The 22,080-nt window shown below is 49.0% G+C and overlaps 1 protein-coding gene and 1 long non-coding RNA gene across 2 annotated transcripts in view; one reads left to right on the top strand and one right to left on the bottom strand.

Moving 5' to 3' along the window:
• The window catches only part of SNAPC1 (small nuclear RNA activating complex polypeptide 1), a 102,920-nt gene extending 99,872 nt beyond the window's left edge, over nucleotides 1-3,048 (bottom strand). The window contains exons 1-2 of the mRNA XM_063947700.1: nucleotides 2,770-3,048; nucleotides 98-257 (exon numbers count right to left, since the gene is read on the bottom strand). Of these exons, the coding sequence (XP_063803770.1) occupies nucleotides 98-257; nucleotides 2,770-2,894 (285 nt within the window). The 5' untranslated portion in view covers nucleotides 2,895-3,048. The remainder of the gene's footprint in view (nucleotides 1-97; nucleotides 258-2,769) is intronic.
• A 28-nt stretch (nucleotides 3,049-3,076) lies between these two features.
• The window catches only part of LOC134980739 (uncharacterized), a 148,509-nt gene continuing 129,505 nt past the window's right edge, over nucleotides 3,077-22,080 (top strand). The window contains exon 1 of the long non-coding RNA XR_010190467.1: nucleotides 3,077-3,237. This is a non-coding gene — a long non-coding RNA (uncharacterized LOC134980739). The remainder of the gene's footprint in view (nucleotides 3,238-22,080) is intronic.

Consider the following 22,080-nt stretch of genomic DNA (forward strand, 5'->3'; position numbering starts at 1 on the left):
ACCACACAATGAAACAGAATATAAATATAGGAGACACACTGGGCTACATATACCAATGGGCATGCTTTCCACATAAAGGATAACCAGAAAATAATACCTTTTGTTTAGGCTGACATAGCTGTGTGTTGTACAAGCCATACATCAGGTACAAGGCACCCACTCGTATCTGAAATGTGTATGGTGGTAGAAAGTAGGCGCTGACCACAGAAAATGCTTCTTTTGTGAACCTGTTGCTCTCTAGATTTCTCATCCCACCGCTGCAATATAATATAGATATTAATAAAGTACATAACATTATGACAAGAAACAAACAAGTAATGAGCTTATCCCCTGGCTGAATTATTCAATGATAAACAAATCATTGCATGCTGATTTTACGAGCGTTACTGGGCAGCAACATTTAAGACATGTTGACGTGCAGGGCCCTCCGAACCTTGTGTCTCACGTCTGTCCCTCCACATCCTGTCCACCTTTTGTGCCATCAGTAATTATATGATCGTTGCATGATATCAACATTCCCTGAATAGATATAAATAGTTTCTGCAACTTGTGAACAATAAACCGGTTTAGATTTAATATGCACTATTACTAGAGTAAATAGCGACTGCATTCAATTAAGGGAACACTAATATTTGAATACACGTGGAAAGGTGTACAGGTACTGTAGTATAGGCACCAGTATGATGCTGGTCAATGTTCAGAAGGACAATAACTTCAATGGACTTAAGGTTTGACAAGAATCTGTAGGTTTTTAGATTGTTGCAATCGAATGCATCGCAAATTCAAGTACACTAGATGGCGTCCGATGGCAGCAATTCAATTGTTCTGCCGTTCGGATGCCCAGCAGCCACGGGGGATACAATTTTTCTCGCAGCCTCCTGAGGTGCGGAAAAAAAAAATGTGCAAACTCGGCACTATGTGCATCCAAAGAAGGAGTTATACCTGGTCTGTTTGGGCACAACATGCACATCGCATGTGTGCCAAAACAACTAAAGAATAGTGACAGTAGTGACAGACGGGGGAGTGTTAGACCCCCCAAAAATGTAACCAGCCACAATGTGCCTTGTGCATAAATAAAAAGGGGTTTCCCCCACGATCTTCGCCTAACAGAGCGTATAAATCACCTACCCATGGCGGCTTCCTCCGCCCTCCACAATGGGAGAATTTTAATGGGTAGACTCAAGCAAGCAAGGAAGGAAACCTGCTCTCTACAGACTGCCTGAATTTCATTCCAAGTTATCAGACTGTGCCTGCACCCTGGGCTGGCTCTGTAGTGGACAGGGCCCCCTTGTTATACAGAATATGTAGAAAGGCTCATGGAACATCAAAAACATAAAAAGCAGGATGTATATTCTCCCCCTCTTCGATAACAGTGTTGTTCTTGCAATTTATACAGTACAGGGGTTACTTTAATCATGGAGACAGCCATTTATTGGCTCAATAGTCTTGAAAATGCAGCCTAAAGGGCCCTACTCACTGGCCGACCCGCCGCCGAGCTGCCCGACGGCGGATACAGCCGACGAGCGACCCGGCGGCAGGGGGGCAGTGACGGGGGGAGTGAAGTTTCTTCACTCCCCCCGTCACGCGGCTGCATTGAAGTGCAGGCAAATATGGACGAGATCGTCCATATTGGCCTGCATGCACAGCCGACGGGAGACCAGCGATGAACGAGCGCGGGGCCGCGCATCGTTCATCGCTGGAGTCTCCACACTGAAAGATATGAACGAGTTCTCGTTCATTTATGAACGAGATCGTTCATATCTTTCAAAAATTCGGCCAGTGTGTAGGGCCCTTTACTGCAGCACACACTACACGACGGGAATTGCCGTCGCTGAATGTTGTAGCGTCCAACGATATAGTGCGTACACACTGAACGTTATCATTCAACGATAATGTTCAGCGATGTCACTGCCGGCATTCCCGAACATGCAGCTCAGCCCAACATTGACGGGTTGAGCTCAGTGGCGGATCTTGCCACGGGCAAGCAGGACTTTTGCCCCGGGAGCCGCCTTCCGGAGGGCGCCGCACCATGGCAAGATCCGCCACTGTGCAGTGTGCCCCCCAGCAGTGACCCCCCGCTGTGGGAAGGGAACCAGACGCTACGCATCTTGTTTCCCTGCGTGGCGCTGGTGCCCCCCCCGCTGTGAAGGGAATCAGACGCTAAGCGTCTAGTTTCCCTTCATGGAGAGGACCTTTCCTGTGCGGTGCTCGATGATGTCATCGCGCACCACACAGCATTGTGGCACAGACGCTAGGGGTCATAATTGACCTCTAGTGCCTATGCTGTGCTATGGGAGACTCTCCCATAGATCCGAAGAGAAGAGCGGCGCCAGCGGAGGTCTGCAGGTCTGGAATCAGGAGCGGGGTATAGTAAGTATACTTTGTTTTTTTTTTTGTTTTTCCTTTCAGCGGTGCTACAAATGGGGGCGTGACTGACCACGCCCCGTATTAAGCCACACCCCTATCTTTTGCCCGGGGCGCCACAAGGGCAAGAACCGGCCCTGGTTGAGCAGCATGTCAGCTCAATATTGCTGATCGCTGAACGGCGTGTGGGAGCGAGCGTTCGTTCATCGTCACCAATATTGCCCCCATACACATGGGACAACATAAGCCAAAAAATAAACAACTACATAACACACTACACTTACAGTATAACACTGTACTTAAGAGTATAACACACTGCACTAACAGTATATAGAGCAACATCTGATATCCATACCTAGATGCTCTGATGCCCACATTTCTGTTAGAGACAATTCAATAACTTACTGGAATATGGTAAAGAACTTCAGATCTTTCCATACTGTCATAAAATCCTCATAGCGTACACTGTCTGCTGCCTGGAAGCGGCCGAGAAAGGTCTCACAGTCTTCTTTCAGGCCGGGGAAACTCATGCTGTGAGGCGTTCAACATCAGCAAGCCCCACACTGACAGGAACACACAGAAAGTCATGTGGTTCACGCACAGTAGTCAGGGCCGTTTCTAAGGCTGCACAGTGCAGGCTGAGATGCTGAACCAGCCAACCAAGAGGCTGAGAAACGTTAAGCCACGCCCCCTGTGACGATCCCGGAAGTTTCCCCGGTACACTGGCGGAAGCAGCGCAAGAGCCCAGCACTGGACCCAGGGGCTTATGGGGAAAGGTCCTCTCCACGAAGTGAAACTAGACGCTACGGCACTGTCTGTGAACATGCAGGAAGCTCCGGGACTCAGTACCCGTAGAACAAACGAATGAGTAGCGTAAGGTCACTTTTCTGTTATTCCCTTGCTAGTATGCGATATATGATTTCCCTGCAGTCCGGAGCACTGCTGCATCACATATTGTGTTTACAGTGACAGCCTGTATTAAATTGTTGTGGTGCACAGTTTATGAGAGTCCATATTCATGTGCTGCATTGTTGTTTGTTACATTACTACACTGGTTGTATGACAGGTCTTCGCTTATCTCCAATATAACATAATCACCTATATAATATAGCCCAGAGCTGTGACTCTGTGTGGATAATACTGGGCGTGGCTAAGAGCTCTCATTGGGTTAGCAGCAGAAACGCCCTCCCACACAGGTTACATCCAATGGGAGGCTTTGCCGTTTGGCTGCTGTATGTTCCCAGAGCAGGATTAACAATGGGACTATTGGAGCTCCAGGACCACACCCCCAAAGTAGGACCACTGCATCTGCAGCAACATACCCCCAAACAATTTATACATACAAATCTGTACAAATGTAAAAAGGGGACATGGCACAGGTACAGCAGTGTGGCAACGCCCCTTTTCCTATACTTTAAATGGACGTTTGGAGAGCCAGAAATCGGTACACACCATAAAAAGGAGATGTATGGTAAGACTTACCATTGTTAAATCTATCTGCGAGGTACACTGGTTTCTACAGGGAAGAACAGCGGAGTGTACAGTTGGATCTTGATCTGAGGCACCAACAGGCTGCTTTGACTGTTCCTAGGATGCAATGCATCGCCTCCCGGCACTGGAGCTCAATTTTGTTAACCAGTCTACTGCAGTAGCAGGTAAGAGAGACGGTAGATGTTAGTCACATAGACCCACATTCTCCATACCCTCCAACATTTTACACACAAAAATCGGTACAAATTAGCAAAGTCGGCATGGTCACGCACCTTTTCCTAGACTTTCAATAAAAGTTTGGAGAGCCAAAAATCGGTACAGACCATAACAAAAAAAAGAAGGGTACTGTACCTGCTAAAAAAGTATAGTTGGAGGGTATGCATTCTCACGGCAGGAGAAGGGACTAGTGGCTAATGCCATACAAACCCACAGAAGCTAAGTGCGTGAGGGTGGGCACCCTGTGGATACCAGTGTACCTCGCAGAAAGATATTTAGCAATGGTAAGTCTTACCATAAATCTCCTTTTCTGCAGTGGTGTACACTGGTATTCCACAGGGAATAACATCGGGAATGTCCTAAAGCAGTGCCTCATGGGAGGGGACACACTCTAGCGGGCACAAGAACCCAGCGTTCAAAGGAAGCATCCTGGGAGGCAGAAGTATCAAAGGCAAAGAACCTGATGAACGTGTTCACTGAGGACCACGCCTTGCAAAATTGTTCAGCAGACGCGCCACGGCAGGCCGCCTAAGATGGTCCAACAGACCGAGTAGAATGGGCCTTGATAGCAGCAGGAGCTGGGAGTCCAGCCTCCGCATAAGCTTGTGCAATCACCATTCTAATACATCTGCCCAAGGTCTGCTTATTCGCAGGCCAGCCACTTTTGTAAAAACCAAAAAAAAAAAACACATCTGATCTCCCGATAGAGGCAGTTCTTTCTACATACATACAGAGAGCCCGTACCACATCCCAACACCGCGCTTTGGAGGACAAACCAGGAGAGATAAGGACCGGAACCACAATCTCTTGGTTAAGGTGAAAAGATGGCACCACCTTATGTAGATAACCAGGGCAAGTTCTAAGAACTGCCCGGTCACGGTGAAAAATCAGAAAGGGAGGACGACAGGACAAAGTGCCTAAGTCTGACACGCTCCTGGCAGAGACAATAGCCAACAGAAAAATGACCTTAAGTGTAAGGCATTTAAGGTCCACATACTCAAGAGGTTCAAACGGAGACTCTTGAAGGGCATTAAGAACAACATACAGATCCCATGGAGCAAGATACAATTTTTCACTGAAACCACACCGACAAGGCAGAAATGTGAACCTTGAGGGAGGCCAGGTGGATTCCTAAATCCAGGCCTTGTTGCAAAAAAAAGCCAGAAGTCTGGAAGTACTAAACTTGTATGCATCGTAATTCTTAGCACACCAGGTGAAGTAAGAATTCTAGACCCTATAATAAATCCGTGCAGAAGCCGGTTTGCGGGCCTTCAACATAGTTTGAATAACCACATCAGAAAACCCTTTAGCCCTCAGTCTGAGCGTTGAGGAAGTAGAAGAGGACGCTCGATCAAGAGACCCTGCAGGTCTGAGAACCAATGCCGTCTGGGCCACACTGGAGCGACTAGAAGCAGTATTCCTCCTTCTTGCTTGAAATTCCTTAGTACCCTGGGCAGGAGTGACACTGGAGGGAACACGTATGGCAGCCAAAAGTTCCATGGAATTTTCAGTGCATCCACAAACGCTGCCTAAGGATCCCTTGTCCTTGCTCTGAAGACCAGAACCATGTGATTGTGTCGAGACGCCATCAGGTCTACGTCTGGTGGACCCCACTTGTCCACAAGGAGTTTGAAGACCTCCGGATGAAGACTCCACTCCCCGGCGTGTACGTCCTGACCACTGGGGAAGTCCGCTTCCCAGTTGAGGACCCCCAGAATGAACACTGCCGATATTGCTAGCAGATGGCGTTCCGCCCATCAAAGAATTTTTGACACTTCCATTATTGCTGTGTGGCTTCGAGTGCCGCCCTGATTTATGTACGCCACCGTGGTGGCATTGTCTGATTGTACTTGAACAGGCCTGTTCTGTACAAAAGGCAGGGCCAGTGTCAACGCATTGAACACTGCCCGCAATTCCAGAATGTTTATCGGGTGGAGAGATTCCTCCCTGGTCCACCGACCCTGGAGAGCGTGTTGCTCCAACACCACGCCCCAACCCCGCAAGACTGGCATACGTCATTAGGAGGACCCAGTTGCAGATTCAGAAGGGACGGCCCCTGCTCAATTGTTGGTCCTGTAGCCACCGACTCAGTGACAGACGAACCTCCGGAGTCAAGGAGATCATTTGAGACCTGATCCGGTGAGGCAGGCCATCCCACTTGGATAGGATTAACCTCTGCAGAGGGCGGGAATTAAATTCAGCAAACTTTACCATGTCGAAAGCCGACACCATGAGGCCTAGTACTTGCATCCCAAGTGTATTGACACTCTCTCGCGAGAGAGGAAGCATCTGAAGTTTCAGGGCCTTCTCTGGAGACAAGAACAAACGTTGGTTGTGTGTGTCCAGTAATGCCCCCAGGTGCACCATGTTCTAAGCAGGGACCAGTAAGGATTTCTTCCAGTTGATGAGACACCTGTGGGCTTGTAGGACTTGGACCGTCAGTTCCAGATGACGGAGGAGGACCTCTGGGGAGTTCACCAGGATCAACAAGTCATCCAGATACAGCAGGATCCTGATACCCTGATGGCAGAGAAGTGCCATCATGACCTTGGTGAAGATCCAAGGAGCCATGATCAGTCCGAAAGGCAAGGCTTGGAACTGATAATGAAGGTTGCCAATAGCAAACCGTAAATATTGCTGATGCGACATGGCAATAGGTATGTGTAGGTAAGCATCCTGTATATCCAGGGATACCATATAGTCCTTGGGTTCCAAAGCCAGCACAATAGAGCGCAGAGTTTCCATACGGAATTTGGACACCATGACAAATTTGTTCAAAGATTTGAGATTGAGTGTAGGCTGGGAGGATCCATTTGGCTTTGGAACTAGAAACAGCGTAGAATAGTATCCCCTGCCTCTCTGAGACAAAGGCACTGGCACTATCACACTAAAACAAACAAAAACTGCTGAAAGCGCCTCGTAATAAATTATTCTATAAAAAATTCCCCAATTTCAATGCGCTGCTGTGTAGGCACTGTGTATTTGCCTAATTGAAGGAAACTAGATTGAAAAAAGAACTCAGCTGCACAATGAAATTGGAAACATGAACAAAAGCTGACGTATGCTGAGATAAATTATAAAGAAAAATTTAATATGACAATGAAGGAAATTACATACAATAAAACATATAGTCTGGACTTAAACCTTATAGGGAAAATAGTAAAATACCCTGTACTGGATATTAGATAAAACAAGCACTTGTGATGTGAGCGGTAACAATATGCAACATTTGTATCCAACAAGTAGAAACAGTATCGTATCCTGGATATGAATGAATTATTAGAATGTGGAGTAATGCATAAGTTTTAGACTGGTAACTGCAGTCCCATGAATGTATTAATGGAGCTCCGGTATGTAGAAATACTCCAATGTCAGATAAAGTAAAAATTACCTCTCCCGTGGGCTGGTTTCTAACCGAGCGTCCTGCGTTGCCCACCACTATATCTGATAAACTATATATATGAGTGCACCTATCAGCTCTTCAGAGAGAGTAGAGTTCAAACCTGACTCTAGATCAATTTTACTTACTTACTTTAAGAATATGTAGGAACATTGTATCTATATATTCCTTCTATATCCAATGTGCACTCATATATACAGTTTATCAGATATAGTGCAGTTAATATTAATATGAAAACCACAACAATCCATATTTAATTATCAGTGCCGTAACTAGGCATGTTAGCGCTGTGTGCAAAAAACAACATTGGCGCCCCCCCCCCCCCCCCCATGCAAGATAGGGGCATTGCAGCAGCCAGTCCCCCTTTTTACACATTGCAGCAGCCAGGACTCCTTTTTACACATTGCGGCAGCCAGGACCCCTTTTTACACATTCCGGCAGCCAGGCCCCCTTTTTACACATTGCTGCAGCCAGTCCCCCTTTTTACACATTGCGGCAGCCAGGCCCCCTTTTGCACATTGCGGCAGCCAGTCCTCCTTTTTACACATTGCGACAGCCAGTCTCCCTTTTTACACATTGCAGCAGCCAGTCCCCCTTTTTACACATTGCAGCAGCCAGTCCCCCTTTTTACACATTGCGGCAGCCAGTCCCCCTTTTTACACATTGCGGCAGCCAGTCCCCCTTTTTACACATTGCGGCAGCCAGGCCCCCTTTTTACACATTGCGGCAGCCAGTCCCCCTTTTTACACATTGTGGCAGCCAGTCTCCCTTTTTACACATTGCGGCAGCCAGTCCCCCTTTTTACACATTGCGGCAGCCAGTCCCCCTTTTTACACATTGCGGCAGCCAGTCCCCCTTTTTACACATTGCGGCAGCCAGGCCCCCTTTTTACATATTGCAGCAGCCAGTCCCCCTTTTTACACATTGCAGCAGCCAGGACCCCTTTTTACACATTATGGCAGACGGTGTCCCCCAGAGAGAGAGAGAAAGATAGAGAGAGAGAGAGAGAGAGAGGGATATACTTACCTTCTCCCCGCTGACAGGCTCCTCGTGCTGGCATCTCCCTCTGTGCAGGCATCGGACAAGGAGGAGGAGGGAGGGGGACTGGAGCCGCAGCAGCGCTATGTCATTGGTAGTAAGCGCCGCTGCAGCATCCCCCTCTCCTTCCGTATAGTCTGCCCGGCGCTGCTGTGGATGCTGGGATGGAGGAACCGCATCCCAGCATCCACAGCAGTGCCGGGCAGCCTATACGGAAGGAGAGGGGGATGCTACAGCGGCGCTTACTACCAATGAAATAGCGCTGCTGCGGCTCCAGTCCCCCTCCCTCCTCCTCCTTCTCACCTGCCCGGCGCTGCTCTCTCCTTCACAGCGCGGCTGCGGCGCACGGCGCAGACTTCAGAGGCGGCATGTAATGAGTCAATTTGACTTATTACATGCCGCTGGCCGTGCGCCCTCAGGGCAACTGCGCTGTGTGCCAAGCCCACTTGGCACACACGTAGTTACGGCCCTGAATATTATTAACTATATGGGATATTGACTGTTAGATAGGTTTGTTACCCTCTCTCTCTTAACTTGAGAGTCAGTGGCACATCTAGCTAATGCTCTTATCAGTTCTTCAAAGAGAGTAGAGTTCAAACCTGACTTTAGATTATTATTTTTTCAAATAAATGGTTTTAATTGTTGTTAGTAATTCTAATTTCTTTTTAGTCTATCTTGGTTTTTTATTCAATGTTTTATTTTCTCTGAAATATATAAAATAAACACTATATGGTATAAATAATAAGATTTTACTTACCGGTAAATCTATTTCTCATAGTCCGTAGAGGATTGCTGGGACTCCGTAAGGACCATGGGGAATAGACGGGCTCCGCAGGAGATAGGGCACTTTAAGAAAGCTTTGGACTCTGGGTGTGCTCTGGCTCCTCCCTCTATGCCCCTCCTCCAGACCTCAGTTAGGGAAACTGTGCCCAGAGGAGATGGACAGTACGAGGAAGGATTTTTGTAAATCTAAGGGCGAGATCCACACCAGCCACACCATAACACCGTATAACTTGTGATAAACTTACCCAGTTAACAGTATGAACAACAACATAGCCACGGTTCAACCGAAAATCTATAACATAACCCCTATGTAAGCAATAACTATATACAAGTCTTGCAGAAGAAGTCCGCACTTGGGATGGGCGCCCAGCATCCTCTACGGACTACGAGAAATAGATTTACCGGTAAGTAAAATCTTATTTTCTCTAACGTCCTTGAGGATGCTGGGACTCCGTAAGGACCATGGGGATTATACCAAAGCTCCCAAACGGGCGGGAGAGTGCGGATGACTCTGCAGCACCGATTGAGCAAACAGGAGGTCCTCCTCAGCCAGGGTATCAAACTTATAGAACTTTGCAAAGGTGTTTGTCCCCGACCAAGTAGCTGCTCGGCACAACTGTAATGCCGAGACCCCTCGGGCAGCCGCCCAAGAAGAGCCCACTTTCCTAGTGGAGTGGGCCTTAACCGATTTCGGTAACGGCAATCCTGCCGTAGAATGCGCCTGCTAAATCGTGTTACAGATCCAGCGAGCAATAGTCTGCTTTGAAGCAGGAGCGCCAACCTTGTTGGCCGCATACAGAACGAACAAAGCTTCAGTCTTTCCTGATTCTAGCCATTCTGGTCACATAAATCTTCAAAGCCCTGACTACATCCAGGGACTCGGAATCCTCCAAGTCCCGTGTAGCCACAGGCACGACAATAGGTTGGTTCACATGAAAAGATGAGACCACTTTTGGCAGAAAGTGAAGGCGAATCTTCAACTCTGCCCTATCCACGTGAAAAACCAAGTATGGGCTTTTATGTGATAAAGCCGCCAATTAGGAAACACGTCTTGCCGAAGCTAACGCCAACAACATGACCACTTTCCACGTGTGGTATTTCAACTCCACAGTTTTGAGTGGTTCAAACCAAGGTGACTTGAGGAAACGTAACACCACGTTAAGATCCCAAGGCACCACCGGAGGCACAAAGGGAGGCTGAATATGCAGCACCCCCTTCACAAAGGTCTGTACTTCAGGAATAGAGGCCAATTCTCTTTGAAAGAAAATGGATAAGGCCGAAATCTGGACCTTTATGGACCCTAATTTTAGGCCCAAAGTCTCTCCTGTTTGAAGGAAGTGAAGTAGACGGCCCAAATGGAACTCCTCCGTTTGAGCAGCTCTGGCCTCACACCAAGAAACATATTTCCGCCATATACGGTGATAATGTTTTAACGTCACGTCTTTCCTAGCCTTGATCAGGGTAGGAATGACTTCCTTCGGAATCCCTTTTTCCGCTAGGATCCGGCGTTCAATCGCCATGCCGTCAAACGCAGCCGCGGTAAGTCTTGGAACAGACAGGGCCCATGCCGCAGCAGGTCCTGCCTTAGAGGAAGAGGCCACGGATCCCCTGCGAGCAACTCTTGCAGCTCCGGATACCAAGTCCTCCGTGGCCAATCCGGAACAATGAGGATTGTTCTGACCCTGCTTCTTCGTATTATTCTCAACACCTTGGGTATGAGAGGAAGAGGAGGAAACACATAGACCGTTCTGAACACCCAATGTGTCACCAGAGCGTCTACCGCTACTGCCTGAGGGTCCCTTGACCTTGCGCAATACCGCTTTAGCTTTTTGTTGAGACGGGATGCCATCATTTCGATTTGAGGCAGTCCCCAACGATCCGTAATCTGTGCGAAGACTTCTTGATGAAGTCCCCACTCTCCCGGATGCAGGTCGTGCCTGCTGAGGAAGTCCGCCTCCCAGTTGTCCACCCCCGGGATGAACACCGCTGATAGCGCGCTTACATGGCCTTCCGCCCAGCGTAGAATTCTGGTCGCTTCTGCCATGGCCATTCTGCTCCTTGTTCTACCTTGGCGGTTTGTATGAGCCACTGCCGTGACATTGTCTGACTGAATCAGAACCGGTTTTCTCTGAAGCAATTCCTCCGCTTGACGCAGGGGCGGGCGTTGTATATGGCCTTCAACTCCAGGACGTTGATGTGGAGACAAGACTCTAGGCTTGACCAGAGACCTTAGAAATTTCTTCCCAGTGTCACTGCTCCCCAGCCTCGGAGGCTTGCGTCCGTGGTCACCAGGACCCAGTCCTGAATGCCGAACCTGCGACCTTCTAGTAGGTGAGCACTGTTCAGCCACCACAGGAGAGATACCCTGGTCCTGGGAGACAGGGTGATCCTTTGATGCATTTGTAAATGGGACCCGGACCACTTGTCCAAGAGGTCCCACTGAAAAGTCCTTGCATGGAACCTGCCGAAAGGGATGGCCTCGTAGGAAGCCACCATCTTCCCCAGGACCTGCGTGCAATGATGCACTGAAACCTTTTTTGGTTTTAATAGGTTCCTGACCATGGCTATGAGTTCCTGAACCTTTTCGATTGGAAGAAAAACCTTTTTCTGGTCTGTGTCTTGAATCAGCCCCAAAAAGGTCAGACGTGTTGTAGGGACTAGCTGGGACTTCGGTATATTGAGAATCCAGCCGTGTATCTGCAACGTCTTCATGGACAGAGACACGCAGTCCAGCAACCTCTCCCGAGATCTCGCCTTTATGAGGAGATCGTCCAAGTATGGGATAATTGTGACCCCCTGCCTGCGCAGGAGCACCATCATTTCCGCCATTACCTTGGTGAAAATTCTTGGGGCCGTGGAAAGCCCAAACGGCAACGTCTGAAATTGGTAGTGACAGTCCTGCACTGCAAATCTCAGGAACGCCTGATGCGGGGGGAATATCGGAACATGAAGGTAAGCATCCTTTATGTCCAGGGACACCATCCAATCCCCCCCCTCCAGGCTGGTGATGACCGCCCTGAGTGACTCCATTTTGAACTTGAACCTCTTCAAGTACAGGTTCAGAGATTTCAGGTTTAAAATGGGTCTGACCAAACCGTCCGGTTTCGGGACCACAAACAGGGTTGAGTAATATCCCTCTCCTTGCTGGAGATGAGGAACTGTGACAATCACCTGTTGAATATACAATTTTTGGATTGCTGCCAACACTAGCTCCCTCTCTGACGGGGAAGCCGGCAGAGCCGATTTGAAAAATCGGCGAGGAGGCAAGTCTTCGAATTCCAGCCTGTATCCCTGAGAAACAATCTCTAATGCCCAGGGATCCACCTGCGAGTGAACCCAGACGTGGCTGAAAAACCGAAGACGAGCCCCCACCAGATCTGCCTCCCCTCGGGAAGCCCCAGCGTCATGCGGTGGACTTTGCAGACGCAGGGGAGGACTTCTGCTCTTGGGAACTAGCTGTGTGCAGCTTTTTTCCCCTGCCTTTTCCCTCTGGCAACAAAGGAAGATCCACATACCTTCTTGTTTTAATGAGGTGCCTTTTTTGTATGCTGCGGGGGGACATAAGGTAAGAAATTTGACTTACCAGCCGTAGCCATAGAGACAAGATCCGAGAGGCCGTCTCCTAACAACTCCACCCCTTTGTAAGGTAAGGACTCCATATGCTGCTTTGAATCGGCATCTCCCGTCCACTGTCAGGTCCACAAGAGCCGCCTAGCAGAAATAGACATAGCATTTATTCTGGAGCTTAATAAACAAATATCTCTCTGAGCATCCCTCATATACAAGGCAGCATCTTTGATATGCTCTATGGTCATTTGAATGGCATCCCTATCTAAGGTGTCAATTTCCGTAGATAAGGAATCTGCCCATGCCACAACCGCACTACAAACCCAGGCCGACGCCATAGCCGGTCGAGCAATAGTACCGGAATGATTGTAAATGTGCTTTAAAGTAATTACCTGCCTGCGATCAGCAGGTTCCTTGAGGGAAGCCATATCCTGAGAAGGCAGTGCCACCTTTTTGGACAAATGTGTCAGCGCCTTGTCAACTTTTGGCGAAGATTCCCAGCGTATCCTATCAGTTTGTGGAAAAGGATACGCCATGAGAATCCTTTTGGGAACTTGTGGTCTCCTATCTGGAGATTCCCAAGCCTTTTCGCACAAGTCACTTAATTCAAATGAGGATGGAAAAGTGACTTCAGGCTTTTTCCCTTTATACATGTGTAAGACAGTAGAGCAATTTAAACATGCATGGGATAGACATAAGGATATCCTTACAAAGAAATAAGGATCAAATAAGGTTAGTGATAAAAAAAAATAATATATAAAAAAAAAAAAGGGGCAGACTAGATGGGCCAAGTGGTTCTTATCTGCCGACAAATTCTATGTTTCTATGTTTCTACCCTCGTGTCAGGGACAGGGGGTTCCTCAGTAATATGCAAAACCTCTTTAATGGCAATAATCATGTACCGTATACCCTTTGCCACCTTCGGCTTTAATTTTGCATCTTCATAGTCGACACTAGAGTCAGTATCTGTGTCGGTATCTGTGTCATCGATCTGGAATATGGTTCGCTTCTGAGACCCCGAAGGACCTGGCGCCCCAGGGACAGGCATGGACTGGCTACCTGACTGATCCCTAGCTTCTGCCTTGTCTAACCTTTTTTCTCTGACGTCCTAGTGGATGCTGGGACTCCGTCAGGACCATGGGGAATAGCGGCTCCGCAGGAGACAGGGCACAAAATTTAAAAGTTTGACCACTAGGTGGTGTGTACTGGCTCCTCCCCCTATGACCCTCCTCCAAGCCCCAGTTAGGTTTTTGTGCCCGTCCGAGCAGGGTGCAATCTAGGTGGCTCTCATAAAGAGCTGCTTAGAGTAAAAGTTTTGATAGGTTTCTTATTTTCAGTGAGTCCTGCTGGCAACAGGCTCACTGCAACGAGGGACCTAGGGGAGAAGGAGTGAACTCACCTGCGTGCAGGATGGATTTGCTTCTTAGGCTACTGGACACTAGCTCCAGAGGGACGATCACAGGTACAGCCTGGATGGGTCACCGGAGCCGCGCCGCCGACCCCCTTGCAGATGCCGAAGTAAGAAGAGGTCCAGAAACCGGCGGCTGAAGGCTTTTCAGTCTTCATGAGGTAGCGCACAGCACTGCAGCTGTGCGCCATTGCGCTCAGGCACACTTCACACCAGCGGTCACGGAGGGTGCAGGGCGCTGGGGGGGGCGCCCTGGGCAGCAATGAGATTACCTTTCTGGCTAAAAAGAATACATCACATATAGTCCCTGAGGCTATATGGATGTATTTCACCCCTGCCAGGTCTCAGAAAAACCGGGAGAAGAGCCCGCCGGAATAGGGGGCGGGGCCTATCTCCTCAGCACACAGCGCCATTTTCCTACACAGCTCCGCTGCTAGGAAGGCTCCCAGGCTCTCCCCTGCACTGCACTACAGAAACAGGGTAAAAAACAGAGAGGGGGGGCATTCTTTGGCGATATTATATATATTTAAGCAGCTATAAGGAAACAACACTTATATAAGGTTGTTCCTATATAATTATAGCGCTTTGGTGTGTGCTGGCAAACTCTCCCTCTGTCTCCCCAAAGGGCTAGTGGGGTCCTGTCTTCTATCAGAGCATTCCCTGTGTGTCTGCTGTGTGTCGGTACGTGTGTGTCGACATGTATGAGGACGATGTTGGTGTGGAGGCGGAGCAATTGCCGGTAATGGTGATGTCACCCCCTAGGGAGTCGACACCGGAATGGATGGCTTTGTTTATGGAATTACGTGATAATGTCAGCACGCTGCAAAAGTCGGTTGACGACATGAGACGTCCGACAAACCAATTAGCACCTGTACAGGCGTCTCACACACCGTCAGGGGCTGTAAAACGCCCTTTGCCTCAGTCGGTCGACACAGACCCAGACACGGACACCGAATCTAGTGTCGACGGTGAAGAAACGAACGTATTTTCCAGTAGGGCCACACGTTATATGATCACGGCAATGAAGGAGGCTTTGCATATCTCTGATACTGCAAGTACCACAAAAAGGGGTATTATGTGGGGTCTGAAAAAACTACCTGTAGTTTTTCCTGAATCAGAGGAATTGAATGACGTGTGTGATGAAGCGTGGGTTACCCCTGATAAAAAACTGCTAATTTCAAAGAAGTTATTGGCATTATACCCTTTCCCGCCAGAGGTTAGGGCGCGCTGGGAAACACCCCCTAGGGTGGACAAGGCGCTCACACGTTTATCCAAACAAGTGGCGTTACCGTCTCCTGATACGGCCGCCCTCAAGGATCCAGCTGATAGGAGGCTGGAAAATACTCTAAAAAGTATATACACACATACTGGTGTTATACTGCGACCAGCAATCGCCTCAGCCTGGATGTGCAGTGCTGGGGTGGCTTGGTCGGAGTCCCTGACTGAAAATACTGATACCCTGGATAGGGACAGTATTTTATTGACTATAGAGCAATTAAAGGATGCATTCCTTTATATGCGAGATGCACAGAGAGATATCTGCACTCTGGCATCAAGAGTAAGTGCGATGTCCATATCTGCCAGAAGAAGTCTATGGACACGACAGTGGTCAGGCGATGCGGATTCCAAACGGCATATGGAAGTATTACCGTATAAAGGGGAGGAATTATTTGGGGTCGGTCTATCGGATTTGGTAGCCACGGCAACAGCCGGGAAGTCCACCTTTTTACCTCAAGTCCCCTCCCAACAGAAAAAGACGCAGTCTTTTCAGCCGCAGTCCTTTCGTTCCTATAAGAACAAGCGAGCAAAAGGACATTCATATTTGCCCCGAGGCAAAGGAAAGGGTAAGAGACTGCACCAAGCAGCCCCTTCCCAGGAGCAGAAGTCCTCCCCGGCTTCTGCAAAGGCCTCAGCATGACGCTGGGACCTTACAAGCGGACTCAGGGGCGGTGGGGGGTCGCCTCAAGAATTTCAGCGCACAGTGGGCTCACTCGCAGGTGGACCCCTGGATCCTGCAGGTAGTATCTCAGGGTTACAGGTTGGAATTCGAGAAGTCTCCCCCTCGCCGGTTCCTAAAGTCTGCTTTGCCAACGTCTCCCTCCGACAGGGCGACGGTATTGGAAGCCATTCACAAGCTGTATTCTCAGCAGGTGATAGTCAAGGTACCCCTTCTACAACAGGGAAAGGGGTATTACTCCACGCTATTTGTGGTACCGAAGCCGGACGGCTCGGTAAGACCTATTTTAAATCTGAAATCTCTGAACCTGTACATAAAAAAATTCAAGTTCAAGATGGAGTCACTCAGAGCAGTGATAGCGAATCTGGAAGAAGGGGATTTTATGGTGTCCTTGGACATCAAGGATGCTTACCTTCATGTCCCAATTTGCCCTTCACACCAAGGGTTCCTCAGGTTCGTGGTACAAAACTGTCATTATCAGTTTCAGACGCTGCCGTTTGGATTGTCCACGGCACCCAGGGTCTTTACCAAGGTGATGGCCGAAATGATGATCCTTCTTCGAAGAGAATCCTTACTTGGACGATCTCCTGATAAGGGCAAGATCCAGAGAACAGCTGGAGGTCGGAGTAGCACTAACTCAAGTAGTGCTCCAACAGCACGGGTGGATTCTGAATTTTCCAAAATCCCAACTGATCCCGACGACACGTCTGCTGTTCCTAGGGATGATTCTGGACACTGTTCAGAAAAAGGTATTTCTTCCAGAGGAGAAAACCAGGGAGTTATCCGAACTAGTCAGGAACCTCCTAAAACCAGGGACAGTGTCTGTGCATCAATGCACAAGAGTCCTGGGAAAAATGGTGGCTTCTTACGAAGCGATTCCATTCGGCAGATTCCATGCACGAATTTTTCAGTGGGATCTGCTAGACAAATGGTCCGGATCGCATCTGCAGATGCATCAGCGGATAAAATTGTCGACAAGGACAAGGGTCTCTCTGCTATGGTGGTTGCAGAGTGCTCATCTGTTGGAGGGCCGCAGATTCGGCATACAGAACTGGGTCCTAGTGACCACGGATGCCAGCCTGAGAGGCTGGGGAGCGGTCACACAAGGAAGAAACTTCCAGGGCGTGTGGTCAAGCCTGGAAACGTCTCTTCACATAAATATACTGGAACTAAGAGCAATCTACAATGCTCTAAGCCTGGCAAAACCTCTGCTTCAGGGTCAGCCGGTGTTGATCCAGTCGGACAACATCACGGCAGTCGCCCACGTAAACAGACAGGGCGGCACAAGAAGCAGGAGGGCAATGGCAGAAGCTGCAAGGATTCTTCGCTGGGCGGAAAATCATGTGATAGCACTGTCGGCAGTGTTCATTCCGGGAGTGGACAAGTGGGAAGCAGACTTCCTCAGCAGACACGATCTTCACCCGGGAGAGTGGGGACTTCATCCAGAAGTCTTCCACATGATTGTGGTCCATTGGGAAAGACCAATGGTGGACATGATGGCGTCCCGCCTCAACAAAAAACTGGACAGGTATTGCGCCAGGTCAAGAGATCCTCAGGCAATAGCTGTGGACGCTCTGGTAACACCATGGGTGTACCAGTCAGTGTATGTGTTCCCTCCTCTGCCTCTCATACCCAAGGTACTGAGAATTATACGGCAAAGGGGAGTAAGAACGATACTAGTGGCTCCGGACTGGCCAAGAAGGACTTGGTACCCGGAACTTCAGGAGATGCTCACGGAAGATCCGTGGCCTCTACCTCTAAGAAGGGATCTGCTTCAGCAGGGACCGTGTCTATTCCAAGACTTACCGCGGCTGCGTTTGACGGCATGGCGGTTGAACGCCGGATCCTAAAGGAAAAAGGCATTCCGGAAGAGGTCATCCCTACCCTGGTCAAAGCCAGGAAGGAGGTGACTGCACAACATTATCACCGCATTTGGAGAAAATATGTTGCATGGTGTGAGGCCAGGAAGGCCCCGACAGAGGAATTTCAACTGGGTCGATTCCTACATTTCCTGCAAACAGGATTATCTATGGGCCTCAAATTAGGGTCCATTAAGGTTCAAATTTCGGCCCTGTCGATTTTCTTCCAGAAAGAATTGGTTTCAGTTCCTGAAGTCCAGACTTTTGTAAAAGGAGTACTACATATACAGCCCCCGGTTGTGCCCCCAGTGGCACCGTGGGATCTCAATGTAGTTTTGGATTTTCTCAAATCCCATTGGTTTGAGCCACTCAAATCGGTAGATTTGAAATATCTTACATGGAAAGTAACCATGCTACTGGCTCTGGCTTCAGCCAGTAGAGTGTCAGAATTGGCGGCTTTGTCGTATAAAAGCCCATATCTGATTTTCCATTCGGACAGGGCAGAATTGAGGACGCGTCCTCATTTTCTGCCTAAGGTGGTATCAGCGTTTCACCTGAACCAGCCTATTATGGTGCCTGCGGCTACTAGCGATTTGGAGGATTCCAAGTTGCTGGACGTTGTCAGAGCATTGAAAATATATATTTCAAGGACGGCTGGAGTCAGAAAATCTGACTCGCTGTTTATACTATATGCACCCAACAAGATGGGTGCTCCTGCTTCTAAGCAGACGATTGCTCGTTGGATTTGTAGCACAATTCAACTGGCACATTCTGTGGCAGGCCTGCCACAGCCTAAATCTGTCAATGCCCACTCCACAAGGAAGGTGGGCTCATCTTGGGCGGCTGCCCGAGGGGTCTCGGCATTACAACTCTGCCGAGCAGCTACGTGGTCAGGGGAGAACACGTTTGTAAAATTCTACAAATTTGATACCCTGGCTAAGGAGGACCTGGAGTTCTCTCATTCGGTGCTGCAGAGTCATCCGCACTCTCCCGCCCGTTTGGGAGCTTTGGTATAATCCCCATGGTCCTGACGGAGTCCCAGCATCCACTAGGACGTCAGAGAAAATAAGATTTTACTTACCGATAATTCTATTTCTCATAGTCCGTAGTGGATGCTGGGCGCCCATCCCAAGTGCGGATTGTCTGCAATACTTGTACATAGTTATTGTTACAAAAAAATCGGGTTGTTTATTGTTGTGAGCCATCTTTTCAGAGGCTCCTACGTTATCATACTGTTAACTGGGTTCAGATCACAAGTTGTACGGTGTGATTGGTGTGGCTGGTATGAGTCTTACCCGGGATTCAAAATCCTTCCTTATTGTGTACGCTCGTCCGGGCACAGTATCCTAACTGAGGCTTGGAGGAGGGTCATAGGGGGAGGAGCCAGTACACACCACCTAGTGGTCAAACTTTTAAATTTTGTGCCCTGTCTCCTGCGGAGCCGCTATTCCCCATGGTCCTGACGGAGTCCCAGCATCCACTACGGACTATGAGAAATAGATTTATCGGTAAGTAAAATCTTATTATGCGATAGATTGACATTTGCATTCAAGACATTCAGCATATCCACCCATTCCGGTGGCGGCGTTGCCGACGGCGACATGACATTCAAGCACTCCCCCTCCACATTAAGCGAGCCTTCCTCGTCAAACATGTCGACACACGTGTACCGACACCCTTCACACACACACACAGGGAACCCCTTTCCTGAAGACAGTATCCCTGTCAAGGCCCTTTGGAGAGACAGAGAGAGAATATGCCAGCACACACCCCAGCGCAATGACCCTGGAGACCAACACAAAATGCTTTTCGCCAGCAGCGCTGTATAATATGTAAACCACCAATTATGTGCCCCCCCCCCTCTCTTTTAAGCACCCTTTCACCGTGTGTAAGCCGGGGAGAGTCCGGGGAGCTTCCTCTCAGCAGTGCTGTGGAGTGAAAATGGCGCTGGTGAGTGCTGAGGGAGAAGTCCCGCCCCCCTCGGCGGCGGGCTTCTGTCCCGCTCAAACTTAGTAAAATATGGCGGGGGCTCTTTTATATACATGTACAGAGCCCACCTGTACATGTATATAGTCTTTTTGCCATGCAGAGGTTTATATTGCTGCCCAGGGCGCGCCCCCCCCCCCCCCCCCCTCCCCCTGCGCCCTGCACCCTTACAGTGACCGGAGTATGTGAGGTGTATGGGAGCAATGACGCACAGCTGCAGTGCTGTGCGTTACCTCAGTGAAGCTGAAGGCTTCTGCCGCCTGACGACTTCTGTCTTCTGTACTTCTAGCTCTGTGAGGAGAACGGCGGCGCGGCTCCGGGGGTGGACGCCCAGTAAGAACCTGCGTTCACCCCCTCTGGAGCTAATGGTGTCCAGTAGCCGAGGAAGCAGAGCCTATCTTTGACAAGAAGGTCTGCTCCTCAGTCCCTCGATGCAGGGAGCCTGTTTCCAGCAGTGCTCCCTGTGAAATAGTAGTAAAAGGTAGAAAAAAATCCAAACAAAAATGCTTCTAGGCAGAGAACTCTGGAGAGCTCTCTGCAGTGCACCCATCCTGCTCTGGGCACAGTGTAAAACTGAGGTCTGGAGGAGGGGCATAGAGGGAGGAGCCAGTGCACACCCAGAGTCCAAAGCTTTCTTAAAGTGCCCTATCTCCTGCGGAGCCCGTCTATTCCCCATGGTCCTTACGGAGTCCCAGCATCCTCAAGGACGTTAGAGAAATGTATAAAATGTTTGTTCAATGTATGTTCACATATATTGATCTATCTACCTTAGAGTTTATAATTTACTGAATTTATTTTGGGAGTTATAGGTTTCCTCTGTTTTCTGTGACATATAAGATCTATATAATATTGTGTCTGCCTTTTTGTTCCCTACAAAACACTCTGTTGTGAATTACTAAGTATTTTACTGTTTGACAAGCTGATGTTGCTGAGTTTCTTAATTGATTATTGACACCTGCATGTATGCAATCATTTGCTTTATATACTGATACCTGGACTGAGGGGATATGCCTTTGAGAAAGTCACGTGGAGCGTGACGAAACCGGTTAGGACTATGCCGAATGTCAGGATCCCGGCGCACAGAATACCGGCGCCGGAATCCCGACACCCGGCATACCGACAACTATTCTCCCTCGTGGGGGTCCACGACCCCCCTGGAGGGAGAATAAAATAGTGTGGCGCGCGTAGCGCGCCACCGTGCCGGCATCGTGGCGAGCCCGCAAGGGGCTCCTTTGCGCTCTCCGCGCTGTCGGTATGCCGGAGGTCGGGCTACCGGCGCTGGTATGCTGGGCGCCGGGAGCACGAGCGCCGGCATACCGTATGACACCCTGCCTAACAAGCATTTTGCACGACAAGCACTTTCATCTATATTTATAGACCGATATTTAACTTGCAGCCCCTGCAGCGGCTTATATTCTCTGCACGCCGCAGCTGACATCGAGGCCCGCCGAGCAGCATTGGCAACTCAGTCTCCATAACGGCTTCTCTATACCTCCAGCAGCGTCTCCGTGTAGGACTCTGCCCGGTGCAAGCTTTGCACTCTTCCTCCCAGTGACAGCTACATGGTGGGCAACGCAGGATAATCTAACAGAGGACGCTCGGTTAGAAACCAGCCCACGGGAGAGGTAATTTTGACTTTATCTGACATTGGAGTATTTCTACATACCGGAGCTCCATTAATACATTCATGGGAATGCAGTTACCAGTCTAAAACTTATGAATTACTCCACATTCTAATAATTCATTCATATCCAGGATACGATACTGTTTCTACTTGTTGGATACAAATGTTGCATATTGTTACCGCTCACATCACAAGTGCTTGTTTTATCTGATATCCAGTACAGGGTATTTTACTATTTTCCCTATAAGGTTTAAGTCCAGACTATGGGGGAAATTTACTAAGCTCCCGATTTTGACCGAGATGCCGTTTTTTCATCAAAGTGTCATCTCGGTAATTTACTAAACACTAATCACGGCAGAGATGAGGGCATTCGTAATTTTTTGCAAG

Source organism: Pseudophryne corroboree, chromosome 12 (assembly GCF_028390025.1).
Source record: "Pseudophryne corroboree isolate aPseCor3 chromosome 12, aPseCor3.hap2, whole genome shotgun sequence".
Lineage (NCBI taxonomy): Eukaryota > Metazoa > Chordata > Amphibia > Anura > Myobatrachidae > Pseudophryne > Pseudophryne corroboree.